A 20,485-nucleotide genomic window follows, 5' to 3' on the forward strand; every position below is an offset into this window, starting at 1 on the left:
CGGCTGAGACTCGTTCAGCGGGGGCGCCACAATGCAATCAAGCTAGGGTGTCAATTAGCCGCTGATAGGAAAGGGTTTACTAGTGTTTCATGGGGTGAAGCAGTCTTCTTATCTAATTAGTACCAACCTTTTGGCTTGGCCAGGTGTACTCTAATGTGTTTTATTAATTGGGTATTTTTTAAGGATAATGAATAAAGGTTAAATTTTAAAGGCATAATTTTTTGTGAGCTATTTTGTTATATGCTTATCTATCTATCTATTTTTGAAGAATAGGGAAGACTCCTGAAAGCATTTCTGAATCCCAGGTTGCTGCTGAGAACAATGTTATCAGAGTATTGCACAACTTTTACGGACTGGCAATAAAACATACAATACTGCACTTAAAATAGATTTTTCTGGAAGATATGTTGAGAAACATTCTTTCCAGGATAATGAATTGTATATAAGGCAAAATAAATAAGAGGAAAAAAAATGCTCCTCCACACCTTGGGCTATGTTCACACGTAGTGTTTTTGCTGGAGCATTGTATGGACACCTCATACACTGGAGCATCATTTATTGGGCCCATTATACTGTATATGGAGCATTATATGGACACATCATATACTGATGCATCATATATGTGGCCCATTATATATGGAGCATTATTATATGGGGCTCATCATACACTGGAGCATGATATATAAGGCCCATCATATACTGGAGCATCATATGGGGCCCATTATATATGAGGTATCAAATGGGGCCCATTATATATTGAGCATTATATGGGGCTTATTCTGTATGGAGCAATATATGTGGCTCATTATTCTGTATGGAGCACTGTGTGGTGCCCATAATACTGTATGGAGCAATATATGAGTCTCATTCTGTATGGAGCGCTATGTGGTGCCCATAATACTGTATGGAGGACTATACTGTCTGAGCCATTGTAGAATTTACAATAGATATAATTCATGTAATATAAGAAGCAGGTGAAATATTTGGTATTGTGCTATAATTATACAGTATTTCTCTGCCGTATCAGTGCATCATGTATTTTGGTATGTGTTAAAGAGGCCCACGAAAACCTGGAGCCAGCCCTGCCTCTGGCCCTGGGTGCCTTGACTGTGAGCTAAGCATCATGAAATGTGAATATTCCCAAAGGATTTTGGGTTGCAATGTAGTTCTCAGGATCAGAAAGCTGGATTTACATCCTAGCTCATAAGTCTTCCAGCAGGACAATGACCCCAAATATACTTCAAAAACCACCCTGAAATAGATGGAAACAAAGCACTGGAGAGTTCAGAAGTGGTAATTCCAGCTCCAGTAGTGTAAAGTCTCACACCACTACCTTTTTTGCATACAGATGCTACAGAAAAACTGTGACTGTACACATTAAATCATGTAATTTTGCCTGCTGTGATGAATTTCAGAATACAGAACTCCGTAAAAAACTGACTCTCAATGAGTGCATGGAAAAAGCCAGCAGCAAGGCTTACAATTTATAAGGCAATGATCCATGACTAGATGCCTGTCATACGCTATACCTACTGCAACACTTCACCATAGACTAATTGCAGATAAAAGCATTATTATTATAGCAAAATAGAATCTATTTGAATTAGCCATGAAAAAAACGATTAGTTTATTGTAGCAGCATCAAGGACTGTTTCATCAACCCTGCTGGGGGAATATAGTGGAGCATTTCTAATCTACTCAACCTGATATGGAGGAGACCAGGCTCTTCTGAATTTACTGAACAAACTCTCCTATGCCCGCTGTGAAATTCTGTATGCAGTGTGAGAACTCCTTACGTAATGACCACATTACAGCCCACAACAATAGAGTGGATAACATACTAATAGAACCCATTCTTTTGGCTTCAAAACATTTTCCCTCAGCTAGAAGGTAGATCCACAGAAAAGCATGTTTCCCATTACAAAAGAGTGGGTCTCCTACACTGGCAAAGCGTTTGCACTAAGTGCAAGGGATGACAAAAATTAGAAGTAGGCACTCAAATACCCCTTTGGGCTTTAACATTTTATTAGAATTCTCCGCCACAAAAAGGAGAGATGTAATGTTCTCCTTGTAGCATTGGTCTAGAAGAGTGATCAACCAGTAATTAATGTTGGCCAAAATGTGTACAACACAAGGGTCACTGGAAAGGCAGCAGAACATAAAATCAGCCATGTATGCCAGACTGCCAACAGCCAAGACTTCCCTGTTCCCACCAAGAGGGCGACTGTCCATCTTGTCCTTCTCCTTGTCCTCCCCTCTACTAGATTTTGAGTGCAAACCTCCTTCCATCAGCAAGGGCATTGAAGATGAAACATGGATGGGTCTGTCAGCATGATAATGATCCCAAGCACACCGCCATGGCAACGACGGAATGGCTTCGTAAGAAGCATATGAAGGTCCTAGAGTGGCCTAGCCTGTCTCCAGATCTCAACCCCATAGAAAATCTTTGGAGGGATTTGAAAGTCCATGTTGCCCAGCGACAGGCCCAAAACATCTCTGCTCTAGAGAAGATTTGCATGGAGGAATGGGCCAACATAACACTAACAGTGTGTGCCAACCTTTTGAAGACTTTCAGAAAACATTTGAAATCTGTCATTGCCAACAAAGGATATATAACAAAATATTGAGATGAACTTTTGTTAGTGACCAAATACTTTTCCTCCATGATTTGCAAAATAAGTCTTGCCAAATCAGACAAGCTGATTTTCTGGATTTGTTTTCTCATTTTGACTCTCATAGTTGTGGTTTACCTATGATGTCAATTACAGACCACTCTCATCTTTTTAAGTGGGAGAACTTGCACAATTGGTGGCTGACTGAATACTTTTTTCCTCACTGTATATTATATAAAAGAATATTCGAGGTAGACCTCTAAAAATTGTTAGTGCGGGCATCATAAACACCCTTGAAAAATTTATAGTGACGGTAGCGTGATCACCCTGTTGATATTGTGGTGGAAGAGGAGGATGACAAAAAAGATAAAATCCTGAAGCATATACCCATGTTTGGATGAAAAAGGTTGCATGGAAATAGTCCAGAAAACCAAATTCAAATCCAGTGTTTTTTTTTTTTTCTGCTGCTGTTATCTGGTGGTGTACAAAAGTCTGTACCAATCCAGCCCTTGTTCATTTTGTTAAGACTCAGTCTGTCAGCATTTTCCGTTGACCCCCAGTGGCACTAAACACCTCCTCTGACAAAACAACAGTAGCAGCAGAGCAGGCTAGGACCTCCAAGGCGTAGAGAAACAGTTCATGCCACGTGTCTAGCTTAGATACCTAATAGTTGTAAACCACAGAGGAATCACGGAGGGCGCTGGTACGATCAGCAAGGTACTCCTTCAGCATCTTCCAAAACTTCTTCCTCCTTGTTAGAATACCCCACGCATCAGGGCCTAGACGCTGGGAGGGTCTGAGAAAACTGTTCCAGACCTTTGAGAATGTTTCCCTGCCTCTGCTGCATCTGGTGTGTGTCTCCCTAATTTCCACTCCTTAGTTATCCAAGGAACTGTGTGACCTCTGCCCCCAGTGTTGTCAAATAGGAATTTTTTAAGTAATTCTTCAACTAGGGCTTTAACATTTTATTAGAATTCTCCGCCACAAGAAGGAGAGATGTAAGTTCTCCTTGTAGCGTGGGTCTAGAAGAGTGACCAACCAGTAATTAATGTTGGCCAAAATGTGTACAACGCAAGGGTCACTGGAAAGGCAGTGGAACATAAACTCAGCCATGTATGCCAGACTGCCAACAGCCAAGACTTCCCTGTCCCCACCAAGAGGGCGACTGTCCATGTCGTCCTTTTCCTTGTCCTCCCTCTACTACTTGTATTCAGGCCATCCACACTAAACAGACGGGATGAAGGTAGTGTGGGTAATACCGTCTGTAGTGCTGGCAACCAGCTCCTGTTTCTCCTCATTATTACCCAATATGCTTTGAGAAGATGAGATGAGGCTGAGCTGTGTAGTATCACCCAGTATAGTTTCTTGATCATCTCAATTTGCTCTGCTTGCAAAGCCTCCTCTATAATTGTGTGCAGTGAGCATTTCAGTAGACAGATAAGTGGGATGGTGACGCTGATTAGGTATCATCACTGGTCACCATCTTGTTCGAGTCCTCAAAGTTTTGAAGAACCTAAGAGATGTTAGACATCCATGCCCACTCATCAGCTCTTGTATGCGGAGGCTGACCAGAATACCATTTTGCATTAGGTAGCTGGTATTCAACTACTGCTCTCTGCACCTCACAAAGCCTTACCAACATGTGAAACATTGAGTTCCAAAGCGTGATGATATCGCACACCAGTTGGTGAGCGGGAAGTTGTAAACGCTGCTGCAGCACTGCCACTTTGGCGGAAGTTGTAGCCGACTTGCTGAAATGGGCACACGTGGTGTAATTTCACAAGTAGCTCATGCAGATCTCGGGGGGTTTTGAGACACTGCTGAACCACTAAGTTGAGCATATGGGCCAGGCATGGCATGTATGCAACGTTACCAAGCTTCAGAGTTGCAACCAGGTTAACGCCATTGTGGCACATGACCATGTCTAGTTGTATCTTCAGGGGCTATAGCCACAGATCAGTCTGTTGTCACGCACAGTGTAGGAAAGACACACGACCATGCCTAGTTGTATCTTCAGGGGCTATAGCCACAGATCAGTCTGTTATGCATAGTGTAGGAAAGACACACGACCATGTCTAGTTATATCTTCAGGGGGTATAGCCACAGATCAGTCTGTTGTCACGCACAGTGTAGGAAAGTCTTAAGTGCAACACGAAGGGATGTGGGAATGGGAGCCTAAATCTAGGGAAGGGTGGAGTGGGAACCCCTAGGCAGATCTAAAGTCACCCTGTCTGCCCTAAACATCCCTATATAGGTTCAGCACCTATCACCGAGCAGGAACCTAATCTCTTCCTGACCCTGGCAATAAGCCCTCCTTAGGGAAGGATGAGGTAGCACTAGTCAGTCCCCACTACAACTAAAGGCAGCTGAGATAGACAAACAAGGGGAAGACTTATCTTGAGTAGACTCAGAGAAGTTGCACAGACGTCCTCCAGCAGCACCAAAGAGGAAGAGGTAGCTGACTGCTATAGCTCCAAGGGGAAAATCGAAATATGGAAATGCCCAGAAGCAGACAGGTGTCTTGAATTAGAGCCGGCGAGAGGTTGCCAATGGGTCTAAGAGTCAGAAGAACTTGGAAGGCATCTGCAGAGCCAACTGCAGAGACCTTCTGCAGTCAGAAGCTGTGTGACTGCCGGCAGTCTACGACACACCCGTGACATCTGGTCTGTTAGACCTTTCGACAACTCTGCGGTGGTGTGCAGTTTGTCACCTAAGAAGATTAGCTTCAGCAGGCAGTGCTGCAGTGCTTCCAGCCTGCGACTGATGTTGAAGTTTGGAAGATGGAGGATGAGGTGCAGGAAATGCTGTAGAAGGTGGGGCAACCCTGAATGAACCAGGGCCTGCAATCCTCAGTGTCGGTAGCACGTGTTCCGTCCAAGGGTCCGACTGGGTCCCGGCTTCCAAATTGTTCACGCTGTGTGCCTTCAGGGAAATGTAGCGTCTCTGGCCACAGCTGGTGTTATAGAACACGTCCTTGTGTAAGGCGGAGATGGCACATCAGAAGAAATAATGGTGACTGGGGACCAAGTACCAGGGGACGGCCGCTACCATGAGGTTGCGGAAAGGTTCCGTCTCCACAAGCCTAAACGGCCATATTACCAGGGCTAGCAATCTGGAAATGTGGCCATTTAGCATTGACATTTGTGGATAGGTGGCTGCGTATTTACACTTGCGTTCCAAGGACTGGGGTAGTGACAACTGAACGCTGCCCTGGGACACGGACGTGAATGTGGTTGCTGATGGTGATTTCAAATGTGCAACGACAGGTGCAGGGTATGAGGCATCTTCACCTACATCATGGACAGGGAATTGGCGTGACCGTAGAACAGCAGCAGACACTTTCTGGTCCCTGGCGTTTAGCCCAAGTAGTCGAGTGCTTTGCTTACATGTGCTTGAGCATGCTAGTGATGGTCAGGCTGGTAGTTGAGCTGCCTCTGCTGATGCTGGCTTGGCAGATGTTGCAAATGGCCTTTTTTGGATTAATTGGGCTGTCTTTAAAAAAGCGCCAGATTCGGGAACACCTAACCCTTGGCTTGGCAACTTCACCTGTGTTGCATCGCTTGTGTCTCTGGCCACCCCACTGCACTGCCTCTTCCTGCCTGTTGTAGTGCTGCGGATCCCACCCCCTGTGCGCTGCTGTCCTCACTCTGCATGTCACCTTCCCAGGTTGGATCAGTGACTTCATCGTCCATCACCTTGTCTTCCACTTCCGCCCCCTTTCCTCCTCCTGACGTGCTGATGTAACAACACCACTTGCTGACAATTGTATCTCATCATCCTGCTCTTGCAACAGTAATTGAATTGCATTTTTCCACCGTTGCCTTCTTGTGAGCGTGGCTGCTCAAATATGAGAGCATAGTTACATGCAATCTCCTCGTGTCCCGGTTGAAACGTGCAGGGCAAGAGACAGAATCTATAATTGGAATTGTGAACAGCTCTTTGGAGTATCCAAGTGTGTATCCACTTGGCATGGTGGGAGAAAGGAGGATCGGGGTGAAGTTTATTTGGTCCAGAATCATGGCTAATGAGCCTGGACCGTGTGTTAGACAAGGTGGTGCTGGCAAAGGGACTCCATCTGCTATCCATCCAATAAACTTTTCACACTGGTCTGGCTTCAAGAGTGGTCCCCCTTGCAAAGTGGGACAGGAAGATAGATCGACGTGTGTGTGTGTTCTGCTACTGCGGCAGGCACAGTTTCGCCTTGCCCACATCCTCGGCCCCTGCGCTCACCATCAGCATCATGTCCACTTCCCTGTCCCTTACCACGTGCCCTGCCCATTTTAAATTTACGTATAATATATCCCTGTTGAGAAAACATTGCAGATAGTATTACAATGTCTGCAAAATTTGCCCACTACAGATGGACTTATAAGACGTATTATCAATATAGCATTGCTATTTGTAACCAAAGTTTTTTTTTTGTGTTTGAGGCTCAACTCTAGCAATTTAAATGTCGTATAAAATTTCACTGCTCAAAAATATTGCAGTATTACAATGCCTGGCAAATTTGCCCAATTCAGATGAGACTGCAGTGTTAATATAGCAATGCTATTGAGATCCAGCCAGGTCTGTCTGTACGCTTTTGATGCACAACTGCTACAGTAAAAATGATGTATAATATTTCACTGCTCAGAACAATTTGCAGTACTAAGACCAAAAAGAATATTGTTAACCCTGAGAAGGGGTTTTGGTATGAGTTCCAGGCTGCAGCATAAAGGACGTACAATTCACCCTATCCTGTCCTACACAATCCCGTCAGCACAATCTCTCCCTAAGTCCTGCTAACAGCAGTATTAATATTGATCATCATTAGCCCTAAGAAATGCTGTTGTACTTAAAAGAAATATAATTGTGGTTACAGCCGTGGCTAATATGCAACTACAATTCTGTCCCTTTCTCACCAGCACCTCTCCCTACCCTGCCTGTGTCCGGGGAACAGTGTGATGAACATGGCATTACGGGTCTTATATAGACCTCATGACGCTATGTGACCAGCCAATCACAGTATTGCCACAACGAAGATGGTAACGGTGGTTTACAAAGCACCAAACGTGAGGGGTGGGGAGTCAAGCTCCCGCTCGAACATTCAAAAAATACTCGCTGAGTATGTGGGGGAAAAATCCACTGTTTGGGCACACGGCAGGGCTCAGGAGGGAAGGAGCGCAATTTGACTTTTTGAATGTAAAATTTGCAGGAATAATTAGCTTACATTATGTTGCGTTTGGAAAACCCCCTGATGTGCTTAAACAGTGAAAATCGCTCCCAAGATGTGTGATGAGCACCTTGAACTCCCAGGTGCTTCACAGAAGTTTATTACGTTGAGCCCTGAAAATAAAAAAAATTACATTTTTCCCACAAAAAATTGTTTTTTAGGCACAAATTTTGCATTTTCACAAGGGTAACAAGACAGATTGCACCATACGATTTGTTGTGCAATTTCTCCTGACTACGCCGATACCTCATATATGGGGAAAAATTACTGCTTTGCTGCAGGCTTGGAAGGAAAGGCTTGCCATTTGACTTTTTGAAATCAATAATGGATGCCATGTCACGTTTGCAGAGCCCCTGATGTGCATAAAAAGTGGAAACCCCCCCCCCACAAGTGACCCCAGGAGAAAATCTACCCCAAAATTTGTTGTGAAATTTCTTCTGAGTACGCCGATCCCCCATATGTGGGAGAAAGCTACTGTTTGGGTGCACAACAGGGCTTAGAAAGGATGAAGTGATGTTTTGGAACGCAGATTTTGATAGCATGTTCTGCGTGCATCATGTCGCGTTTGGAGAAACCCTGATGTGCCTAAACAGTGGAAATCGCTCCCAAGATGTGTGATGAGTACCTTGAACTCATTGGTGCTTCTCAGAAATTTATAACGTTGAGCCACGAAAATAAAAAAAATCAAATTTTATCCACAAAAATGTTTTTAGCCCCATTTTTTATTTTCACAAGGGTAACAGGAGAAAATGGACCCCAAAATTTGTTCTGCAATTTCTCCAGTACACCAATACCCCTTATGTGGATGAAAAGTACTATTGAGGCACAGAGGAAAGCTGGACTGGTTTGAGGGTGCTATGTCACATTGGTAGAGCCCCTGATGTGCCAGAACAGCAGAACCCCCCCATAAGTGACCCCATTTTACAAACTACACCTCTCAATGAATTCATATAGAGTTGCAGTGATCATATTGACACCACAGGAGTGTCACAGAATTTTATACCATTGGGCAGTCAAGAAAAATAATTACATTTTTACCCCAAAAATTTTGTCTTAGCCTCCAGATTTTACATTTTCACACTGGAAAATAAAAATGGCACCAAAATATGTCCCACAATTTCTGCTGATTGTGGAAATACCCGATATGTGGCTGTACAGTACTGCTTAGCCACATGGCGAGACTTGGGATAAAGCGCTTTTGCCTCCTTGAGCACAGATTTTGCTAGAATAATTTGCAGACTTCATATACAGAGCTCCTAAGTGCTAATTGAGCAGAATACCACCTCAAGTGACCCCCATTTTGAAAATTATACCACTTTGGGAGCTTATCGACAGGTGTAGTGACAATTTTAACTCCATGTGTGTGTTCCAGAAATGAGCAGCACTGGATGTTTCTGAGTGAAAAATTTCAATCTGCTGTTAAAGTGCCCAGTACATTGTAGTGACCAGTATGTTGTTGTGCCCGGCTTCTGTTTCTGGAGACATGCACCTGTAAATTAGGCGGGATGTCATTGATTCAGAAATGCCAAACATGTTGATGCTAAAAGTGGTTTAGACACACTGTAGGGCTCAGAAGGGAGGGAGCATTTGGATTTGGGATTGCAGAATTTTCTGAAGGCGACGAGCCATAGCAATTTTTGCATATCCTTTGTGCTACCAGTAACGTGGAAGCCCCCTATATTTCCATTGACAGATGACGGACCTGATTGGGGACTTGTTTTTTTTTTTGTGGATTGAGTTGAAGGTTTTGTTGGGAACATTTTACATAACATGGGATCACATGTATCTGTTGCTATACGCTTCCATCTAAATCTCAGAGTGACTTGATTCAGATGAAACCCCTGAGGGAGCCGTTCACTATAATGAGGCAACGGAGTTACTCTGGACTCCGGCTGGCCTCTGTTCAGTATTGTCTTTCTTTTCCAAAGTGCACAAAACTGTGGCGGACCGCGCTTTTATGCATGCCTAAAAACGGACACTGCCAAATCATAGGCCAGACAGCGTCCACAGTGCCTCCATCTGACTCAGTATAGACAGTCGGGCAATATTCCGCCGGGGGTCCTGTTTGAATAATGTACCGTATTTTTCGCTTTATAAGACGCACTTGATTATAAGACGCACCCCCAAATTTGGTGAAGAAAAAGAGAAAAAAATGTTTTTTTTATGTTAAATGGAGGTGTGTCTTATACTGCCAGTGTCCGGCTTTCAAATCATATAATGTATATGTCCCTCATCCTGGTATCTATATAAACCCCATCCTGGCACATTACCCCCTTGTGCTGGTACATAGCCCCCCCATCCCATCCTGGATAGGCCCCCCCCCGGTCACTATCTGCCCCCTTGCTGGCACTCACTTTGGTCCCCTCTCTATATTCCCCCTGCTGGCACTCATTGTCCCCCTGTCCATATATTCCCCCCTGCTGGCACACATTGTCCCCCTGTCCATATATTCCCCCCTGCTGGCACACATTGTCCCCCTGTCCATATATTCCCCCCTGCTGGCACACATTGTTCCCCTGTCCATATATTCCCCCCTGTTGGCACATATTGTCCCCCCGTCCCTATATTACCCCATGTTGGCACGCGTGGCCCCTCGTTCATATATTCCCCCTGTTGTCACACATGGCCCCCGTCCCTATATTTCCCCCTGCTGGCACACATTGTCCCCGTCCCTATATTCCCCCCTGCTGGCACACATTGTCCCCCTGTCCATATATTCCCCCCTGCTGGCACACATTGTCCCCCCGTCCCTATATTACCCCCTGTTGGCACGCGTGGCCCCTCGTTCATATATTCCCCCTGCTGTCACACATGGCCTCCGTCCCTATATTTCCCCCTTGCTGGCAAGCACATGATAAAATAATAAACAGTTAACGCACCATCTGATGACGGCTCCTGCTCCCAGCTCCCCCGTTGCTTTCCTGTCTCTGCTGACATCCTCCTCCTGCAGGGCGCACGCAGCTGCTGCTCATTCATTCAGGCAGCTCATTGTAGCTACAGGACCTTCCATGATGTGACCAATAAGACCTATTGGTAATTGGTCACATCATGGAAGGTCCTGAAGCGATGAGCTGCATTAATGAGCAGTTGCTGCCAGACGCCCTGCAGGAGGAGGATCTCTGCAGACACAGGGAAGCCACGGGGGACCTGGGAGCAGGAGCCTTTATTGGTAGGTGACAATAGTGACGGCCAGGGGGGAGAGTGCAGGCACATGTAATATGCACCGCTCCCCTGTCTACCAACTCAGCGCTGCTTCAGCACCGAGGTGATGGACAGCGGGTGCAGTGAATATTACATGAGCCTAATGAGCGGGAGCACAGGACCTCACGCTGCTCTGCAGCCCGCAGCCAGCCCACCCCAACCCCCTGACACCACGCACGCCAGAGCCGCCCCCCCATCCTCTATAGCACAGCGCAGCACACAGATTCGTATTATAAGACGCACCCCCCCCTTTCCCCCAAAATTTGGGGGAACAAAAGTGCGTCTTACAATCCGAAAAATACGGTATTTCATTATTCAGTACTGACACCTGATGAAGACAGTGCTTTACCATCGAAACGCGTTGTGGATAAGAAATAAACCGAGATTGAAGTTAACATCTCTCAACTGTGTCCCGTGTGCTCCTTTGTGACCGAGGTTTTATCATTGTATCCAAGCCTCCTCCAGAGGCACCCGGCTGGAGCTGCAGTGGACTTCTTTTGCTCTAGCCCATATGAACGCTAACCCAGCACTCCCCTGTGACCGTTTGGCTTGACTTTGCTTAAATCTTCTTTAACGGCGGAGTGATAGATTTGTGATACTGCCAGGATCATGATAAAAGAGGAAAGATAATAGGCAATTGACAGAGCAGAGTGAGCTGATGGGGTTGTCTATGGACATCTGGTGACTTCTCCAGCTACAGACTGCTGTTAACAAATGTCTGATGGAAATATGGCATCTTTCAAAATCCTCAAAAGGGGTTATCTGGGCTAACGACAGTGTTGAGTGGGGGCTTTGATTCTTTCACAATCTGCCATATTCTCCTGCTGTCACTCCAGTGGGTCAAGCACAGGCTGCTCTCTGGTCAGAGCCGGCACTGAAAGCGATGCTAACACCACCACTGCAGGACCCTATGATTGGCTGCAGCCAGGTGACATGACCAATGTGTCACTTGATGTTTATCCAATGATGTACATGTTCAGGTCAACTGACCTCTTCAGTCAATCACAAGATGTGTGGGGAATGTTGACACCATCACTTCTGGCCTCCTGCGAAGACCAATGCGTAACTTCTGTTGGATCCACAGGGGTTGCAACAGTTGAGTATGGCTCATGAAGGACGTCGACAGCGCCGGACAGAGTACATTATGTAATGGAATCATAGAATGGTAGTGTTGGAAGGGACCTCCTCGGTCATCGTGTCCAACCGCCTGCTCAAAGCAGGATTCACTAAACTAAATCTCAGACAGATGTCTGTCCAGCCTCTATTTAAAGACTTCCATTGAAGGAGAACTCGCCACCTCTCGTGGCAGCCTGTTCCACTCATTGATTGAGGCATGCTAGCCATCACTCTCCGACATTTTACACAAAAAAAGAAGGCAGCATATTGCACTTTTTCCCCCACCAAATCTGAGAAAGAAAAGTATTGAACACAGTCCAAGTTCTTTTAAATCCGCCAAAACATATTTAACAATGGTGTGAATTTTGAACCTAGTTTGTCACCAACTGCCATAATGTTCCCTCTGATGGATCATCCTCTCGGCAGTAAGGACAAGATGCGAGGAAAAGTGAGCTGGGAATGCTTATTGGCTAATCAGTCGTTGTATGCTACGTAGCCCTCCATGTAATGCATTTCATCAGCTACCTCCCATACGTCCTTCCAACTGTGTGCACCCAAAAGAAATCACCGCTGCACGCATTTCAGGCCCATCTTGTGTCTGACTGTTTTACATTATTCAGAAATCTTGCATTGAAGTTGTACAGTAATTCAGTAGTAAGCTATTTAACCCCTGCTCCAAATTCCTCTGCAGCGTTTATCTTGCTGTCATGTCTTTATATCTAGGACTAAGCTGGCATCAATAACATGTAATAATGATGTATTTTATTACATGGTTGCATAGTTAAAGGGACTCTGCCCATATTGTGCGGCTCTCTGATAGGGTGACAGAGACCCTGATTCCAGCGATGTCACTTACTAATTTTACTAATTTTTATCTGCTGCAGATCTATCATTTATCTGAATGCTGAGCCCTGTATAACCTCATCCACATCACTGATCGGCGGCCTCCTACCCATGTACACAGAAAGCTGTCAATCAGTGGTGTGGGCGGGGTTATACAGAGCTTATGAATATGGTTGACTACCTGGGAGCAGGTTTACTAGTCCCCCAATGATAAAATTACTGTTTTATCAGCAGGAGATTATCAATGCTACAACTCACTGGAATCAGGATCTCTGTCTCTGTAATATGCTCTCAGATTAGGTGTCAAAAATCTGGTGACAGATTCCCTTTTAAAATGGTTGAAAAAAAAGTTCAACCAAGGGTTGAGATACTGTATATGTACAACCATGATCCATGTCTGACCCAAAGAGCTAATCTTTCCCTCCTGATCCCAATTGTCGATCCACTGGACCAAACATTCAGAATTAAACACGTAGAATTTATTTTATGTTTATTTTCATTTCTATTTCACCATTTGGAATTGGCAGAATGGATTTTTTCCAATTTTCTGTTCTGAAGTGTACTTTTTCAGATAGAAACAGGAGCTGAACATCTTTATTGTACAGATATGAGACTGTCAGTAATTTTTTTTCTTTGTATATTCAAACAATTCTTTTTGAGGATTTCCCAAGGTGAAAAATATGGTGATAAAAAAAATAAATAAAACAATTTGGGTATGTAAATTAGGAAAAACAAGCTTGATCACCAGATGTATTATAGCAGATTTTTCTTTTTGTTTAGCATATTAAAGGAAAAGACTGTAGTTCTGCAAAATATCACAAAACAAACTTGACTTCTTCATTGCTAAACTACTCTGATGTTCTAATATCCCCATAAAGTGCTTCAGCGCAGACTGCTTCTGTATTGTATTATTGCACAGTTGTCGCTCCTGCTCGGGTTGTTGGCTTGTTCAGCTCAGAGGGACCCCTTGTCGATATTAAGGTTGTGTAAGGCTAATCCTTAACACGTACTTGTTCCATTTGTCATTAAATGTATACCAATTAACCATTGATCAGCTCGGGAAAGGAGGAACAGCTCCTCCTAGTGGTGGCTGAGTAGCTTTTGCCTACCTCTCTATCAAAGAGTTTTCTTGTTTCGAAAAACATTATATAAATTTTGTATATAATTAGTGAAAAAAATACATTTTTTATATATATCATTAGTGTAACCCAAATAAGGAGGCATTTTAATGTGTGTATATATATATATATATATATATATATTTATTTATTTAGATGAAAATGTGCTGTATGTGACTTTTTCCAGATCCCGGCCTTACTTGTATAACCAGATTCAAATAACCACGATCCATTCCGCTGTAATCTCTTCCGTGTAGTTTAACATGTAGCTGCAGTTTGCGGTCACTCTTCTTCACTCCCGCAGTTACTAAATGCATGTCTTTCTTTGGCATCCATTGATTTCTCCACATCCTCCTTGGCAGGTTCTCTGGGGCCTCGTAAAAGATTGTTAGCAGAGAATCCGCTCCGGTCAGTGACTTCGGATTGCGCATCTTAAGAGCCAGCAGAATGCAAAAAAGGCATCAGATTGCTCCCAAAAAAATAACAATTGCTGGGGGCCTGAGCTTGTTGTTTTTTATGATTCCCCTCGGTAATCCCATGTTTAAATACCGCCAGAAATCCTCCTGCTTCCACAGACATACAGTGTGGATTGATTGCTCGCAATGTATACAAACTCATGCAAAAAAGCTGTGGATTAGTGTGCGTGGGCGGGAAGCGGGACTGACAACACGTAAACAGCTTTTTAAATAAAGCGCTAAGAAAACGAAGTAGCGTACAGAAAGGAAGAGAACACGTGCCAAAATATTTTGTCAATATTTTATTTATAACAACATAAATAGAAAAAAGTGATTTTTAAAACATAAAGTAACTGACTTTAGATAATATTAAATAAAATGGGTGTGAGTGCCCATCCCTACAAAAATTATGGAAACTGGAAGGTTGGAATGATCCACAATGTCATACATCCCATACAAGTAGTAAAGGCATCCTATGCCTCCTTAGTAAGTAACTTAAAATGTGCTAAGTTACCCGATAGATGCCTATAATACTAGTTCGCAGGCAACCTACCTTTCAGTTATGGTGATACAAGACAAAAACAGTCATATGAACAATGCATTAAAGAGAACCTGTCAATAGCTCAAAAGAATTGCGTAAGAAACCTTGTAAAAATCCCTGAGTTTGCCTGATTCTGCCACTCTTTTCCCTATGACGCTATATTGCGGAGATATTTCTTGCTTTTGGAGCACAGTATGTGAAATCTCTTATTGCCAGGCAATGCGTCGGAGTCTTCTCTGGGGGTGTGCGTTTTTACATCTCCCTCCCAGAAGCTGTCATTTGCAGCTCAGCATCTGAGATTGCTAGATCACAGCCGCGTCTGGGAAGGTCAGGTGAAAGTGCACACCCCAAAGAAAAGACTCCAAAGAAATGCCCTGTTGGGCTTCAAGCAGATATTTCACATATGTGACACATATCTCTGCAATGGAACAAGGCAGTGCAAAACAGAAAAAAAGAGGAATCACAGGAGCTAAGAGATTTTTACGTAGTATAGAAGTCAATTTTTTGGGAGAAATTAAGTGGACCTCTTCAAATAATAAAGTAATATTTGCACACTGGTATGAAAAAATGATACCAATAAAATTAGTGTTGAAATTGGAAGGGCAAATGTAAGGTATGTATACACCAAACTGGGCAGCTAAGGAAACTTAATGTAATAGATAAGATACATCACACATCCACTCAAAAATCAGAAAATGTCCAGCATTTCCATCATTCCAGAACTGGCAGCAACCAGCGGAACCCAGCTACACTCATTTACTGGACAGAAGAGGTCTTCATGTAAGAATTGTGGCCAAAAATATAAAAACTGAAGTGCAGAAAAATGACAGCAGGTGCTCTGAGTTGAGGAGTCAAAATGTAAAATACTTGGCCATAACAGAATGCAGTCTGTTCACCAAAGGCTGGAGAGCGGTACAATGAGTGTCTGCAGACAACAGAAAAGCATGGTGGAGGTCTTTGCAAGTTTGGGGAAGCATTTCAGCAAACAGAGTTGTGAATTAGATCAAATTTTATGATGTCCTCAAAGCTGAGAAATGCAGATAGATACTTATCCAACAGGCAGTATCATCAGGGAGGTGTCTGATTATCAAAGGGCGGTCGCTCCAAATACTGATTTAGATTTCTCTTTTGTTCATTCACTTTGTATTTTATTAACTGATAGCGCTATAAAAGCAAAGCATAATAAATGTTATCACATTCCTCAGCACTTTACAGACATTATCATCGCTATCCCCAATGTGGCTCACAGTCTATTTTCCCTATCAGTATGTCTTTGGAGTGTGGGAGGAAACCGGAGAACCTGGAGGAAACCCACGCAAACACGGGGAGATCATACAGACTCCTTGCAGATGTTGTCCTGGGTGGGATTTGAACCCAGGACCCCAGCGCTGCAAGGCTGCAGTGCTAACCACTGAGCCACCATGATAAAATAAACTTTCTTGATTTTCAGGATATTTCCACAGCTGTCTAAAACATTTGCACAGTACTGTATCTCTTCACATGTCACATCTACTGTAAGTTGAGCTGCTTTCAGATCGGGTATAGAAGTCTTGACTAGCGTTGACTTGTCTCTATGTAAAGCATCATGCTTTCTGTAAAGAACAAGGATATAACAAGCTCACCCACAAGTAACTGGGATTACTCCAGTATGCAAGGAGCTCTTCTGCAGCAGGAACAACACCCATGTGCTCCAATATTCCCACAAAATCTTCTCATCTCAAATGGCCAAGGTGTCCTTAAAGTGGTGGTCTGATACCAAAAATGTCCTTTCTAAATATCTATTTTTACACCCTATGCACCTTTGTATTTAGCTTTATTATAAAGTGCTCTAGACTTCTCCCCATCCTGCGAACCTCTAAATGTGGTTTCTTAAATTCTTGTGACATTTTGGTTGAGGGTTAGAGCAAAGACCTCTTATTATTGGAAAGCAAAATTCTGGACTTCAGTATAATGTCCTGCTCAATATTCCAGATCCAACACTCAATAGAAGTCATAGAGCAGCATGAAAAGCTTGTTTCCTGGTCCTGTGTGTATATAAGTGGGAGAGGGCAAGTGACATTCGTAAGAAAGGCCACGGCCTGCTACGTTATGTTCCCCACGTCAGAGATGGGGTGTACAGGAACTTCTCATGTTATCACCTAATCAATAAAAAATAATTACTAGAAGACACTACATATTTCACATGCCACTTGGTCCTTACAAATAATGTGTTTCTCAATAGAAGTTTCCCTTGATTAGCTGGTTGCAGCTTCTCCTGCTCCTGGAACCCCTGTTAAACATGTTCAACCAGTGTGACATATAATAAAGCCCCTTTCGAGCTCTGTGTCCCATGATGAATTTTTGACAATGAAAATTGGAAATTTTCGATTCCTCTGTATGCTGTTGTATGGTGGGATTTCTGTTTATCTGACACTGTTGGCGATCAATACATACAAGTTTAGATGATTGACAATCCTTAAATTAAATTGGAGGTGCACAACCTTTTTGGTCCAACTACCATATTTTGTGATTGTACCACTCTAAAGAACCGCATAAAGTTTGAAGGGGTTTTCTGATCTTTAGTATATATTAACAGTACTGTGTATGCAATAATCTAATAAGTGGAGGTTTAATTTCTGGGATATTCACTATTGTAGACAGAGGGTCCTCTGATCCACTATTTACAACTCCAGAAAAAAGGAGATGCAATGACCAGCGCAGGCCACATGTGGCCCCTGGGCCTCAGATTGTGCATCCCTGGTGTAGAGAATCATATTCTAGTGTTTATTATCTATTTCAGGATGCAGAAGACCGAGTAGTAGAAGAACAGAAGTCTATGAGTGACGTGGCAGAGTCAGTCCAGGAATGTGAAGATAATGACGTGTTTGGTATGTATCTCCCAGAAACAAGAAGGAACTCGAACACTTGGTAGAAGTGCGGCAGTGATGTAAGCTTCTGTGTTACCGTGTAAGCCTAGCAAGAAGCATTTTTATCTAGTGCTCAGGGGTTTCCTTATGACTATATTAAATGTATTACCTGGAAACTTACGTTTGCATATACAGAATATATATGCATTATATGTATTGGGTATACTTGTGTTTGCTTCCAGTGGATAAATACCTGTCCTGGTCACGTAATGAAGTAATGAAGTCTCAGATGCATTGTTCATTACATTTAGGGGTTGCCCGGTCTAAAATGACAAGTCTGCAGTCACTCTCTGTGACTGCAAACTTGTGAATCCTCACAGCGCACACACTACGCACTGTGAGGATTCTCCAGGTTCAGCACTAGGAACGTCAGTCACGTGACTGCAGCTATGCGACATGCATGCTCCCGGACAGAATCCTACTAGACTGTTCCAGCACGCTCAATGCAAGGATGGAAACAGTCTGGTCATATTCTCGGCATACATGTACGCTGTCAGGATTCACAAGTCTGCAGTCACATAGAGTGACTGAAGACTTGTCGTTTTAGACTGGACAAACCCTTTAAGCCTCCCACACACAATAGATAGCTGTCGAATGTTCAGCCAGTTGTATACTCAACAGCTGTTTCCTCGACTCCTCCTCGCACAAAAAGAGTTGAGTGATTTTGTTTGGATTCGGTTCTGAATACGATAAGCAGCGAATATTGATTTTGCAATATTCATCAAACACAGCCGAACATCATTAGAGTCAATGGGAGTAGAAATTACCGAATATGTTCAAAACCGATCATCAAAAATACATTTGGCACAAATATGACAAATCCAGATTCGGCAATTGAATCCAAACAATTTGCTAAACTGTACACAGGAACGCTCAGTTTGGTTGACTCCCCCGTTCTCTATTAGAGAGCTGCTGACGGACTCCTCTGGAGACATCTTATCACCCGCACGACAAAGGAATCCGAAACGGGACATGCCAGATCCTTCTCTCCTTCGACTTCATCTATCAGGGAAGATTTGGGAAGTTCTCATACACAAAAGACTGATGGCCGATATGGCGGGTTCAGCTAGAATTAGTCTAAGGTGTATGGGCGCCTTTTAGGTTATGTTCACACTCTGGAAATGCTCCATCTGAATTGTCGGAATATTACGGTAACAGTAAATTGACAGTTTAACCAATCTCATCCACAATATGCAGAGAACACGCCGTACATAAGTTGACACCAGGGGTGGATTTAATATCTGCATTATGTCAACTCTTCATGCTGAATTACACTGGAAGTTGCCCCCTTGATATCCGCTGATAGTTTTAAAGATTTTATTAAACATTATCAGATATTGCCAGTGATTTGTCGTGAGATCCACTAGTGATTTTTTTCTTTTTTCCCTCCCATGTGGACATTTTACCTTGCAGTCCAGTGAATAGCCTAGCTACTGGTGATCCTTCACATGACCAGGACGGATGTGTGTCTCCTGAAATAAAGATTGCTATTAAGCGAACGCAACTGAAATTGCAATGGAAATGTGTAGAGCCTTAAAAAAAAATCTTTATTTGCTGCATCTATGTAAAAAAAAAAAAAAAAAAAAAAATTCTTGTGAACCTGAAAGAAATGCTGACAGAAGTGACCTGCTACAGTTAGCAAAAACACAGAAATTTTCCAAATCGGTCAGGGAAAAAAAACAATGTGTGTGCATGACATTTCTGAAATATCGTGAAAAATTCAGCGAAAGCGCAATGTGTGAGCGTAGCCTTAGAAATGCGTAAGGCCCTTACTTGCCATGAATTTTCATAGGCTGTTATTCCCAGTTCTGTGGAGATTACGGTACATTGTGCGGTCATCACATCATCATCTCAGGCAACCGAACAATGACAGATAACGCTCCTTTCACAGTACCTGATGTTATAGTTCTTCTCCCATTCCTTATACTCAGGTCATGCGTAGCGTTTTTCCTATAGAAGCGAGTGAGTCATAACCTGTCTATTGCTGTATATAGTCTATGTGGCTAATGTAAAGCATATCTCATGTCATGGTAACAAAATCTGAGGCAGACTGACTGCCCACATAATCGTGTACTGAATAAGAAAGAATCTACAATCATGAAATCAAAACAGAGTTAAAAAAAAAAAACAGAGTCAATATCTGTCTTCAATTATTGCAAAATGATAAAGGTGAAACATTCACCTCCAAAGGAAACCTTTCTGGTCCCCAAACCACCACTATAGCGTTCTGTAAAGGCTTGGGCACACTTGGTCAAAAGTCATGTATTGTTGCAAGTTAAATAAAGATAAATTGATCTCTAACAGTTAAGATAACACATTATCTTGTTCCTAACACATGTTAGGAAATAAAAATGTGTCTTTATGCAAAAGTTTGGGCACCCTTGGCAATTTGTGTGCTCAGATAGCTTTGACCAAGGTTTGAGACCTTAATTACCCTGTTAGGAATATGGCTTGTTCACTATCATTGTTAGGATAGGCCAG

At 43.2% G+C, this 20,485-nt stretch overlaps 1 protein-coding gene across 2 annotated transcripts in view; it reads left to right on the top strand.

Moving 5' to 3' along the window:
- Nucleotides 1-20,485, top strand: part of MBP (myelin basic protein) — a 210,501-nt gene that overhangs the window by 75,999 nt on the left and 114,017 nt on the right. For both annotated transcript variants that reach the window (XM_073566459.1, XM_073566468.1), the window contains exon 3: nucleotides 17,878-17,965. In XM_073566459.1, coding sequence (XP_073422560.1) covers nucleotides 17,878-17,965 — 88 coding nt within the window. The remainder of the gene's footprint in view (nucleotides 1-17,877; nucleotides 17,966-20,485) is intronic.

The sequence above is a fragment of the Dendrobates tinctorius genome, unplaced genomic scaffold, assembly GCF_039654945.1.
Source record: "Dendrobates tinctorius isolate UK_male_01 unplaced genomic scaffold, ASM3965494v1 ptg000004l, whole genome shotgun sequence".
NCBI lineage: Eukaryota > Metazoa > Chordata > Amphibia > Anura > Dendrobatidae > Dendrobates > Dendrobates tinctorius.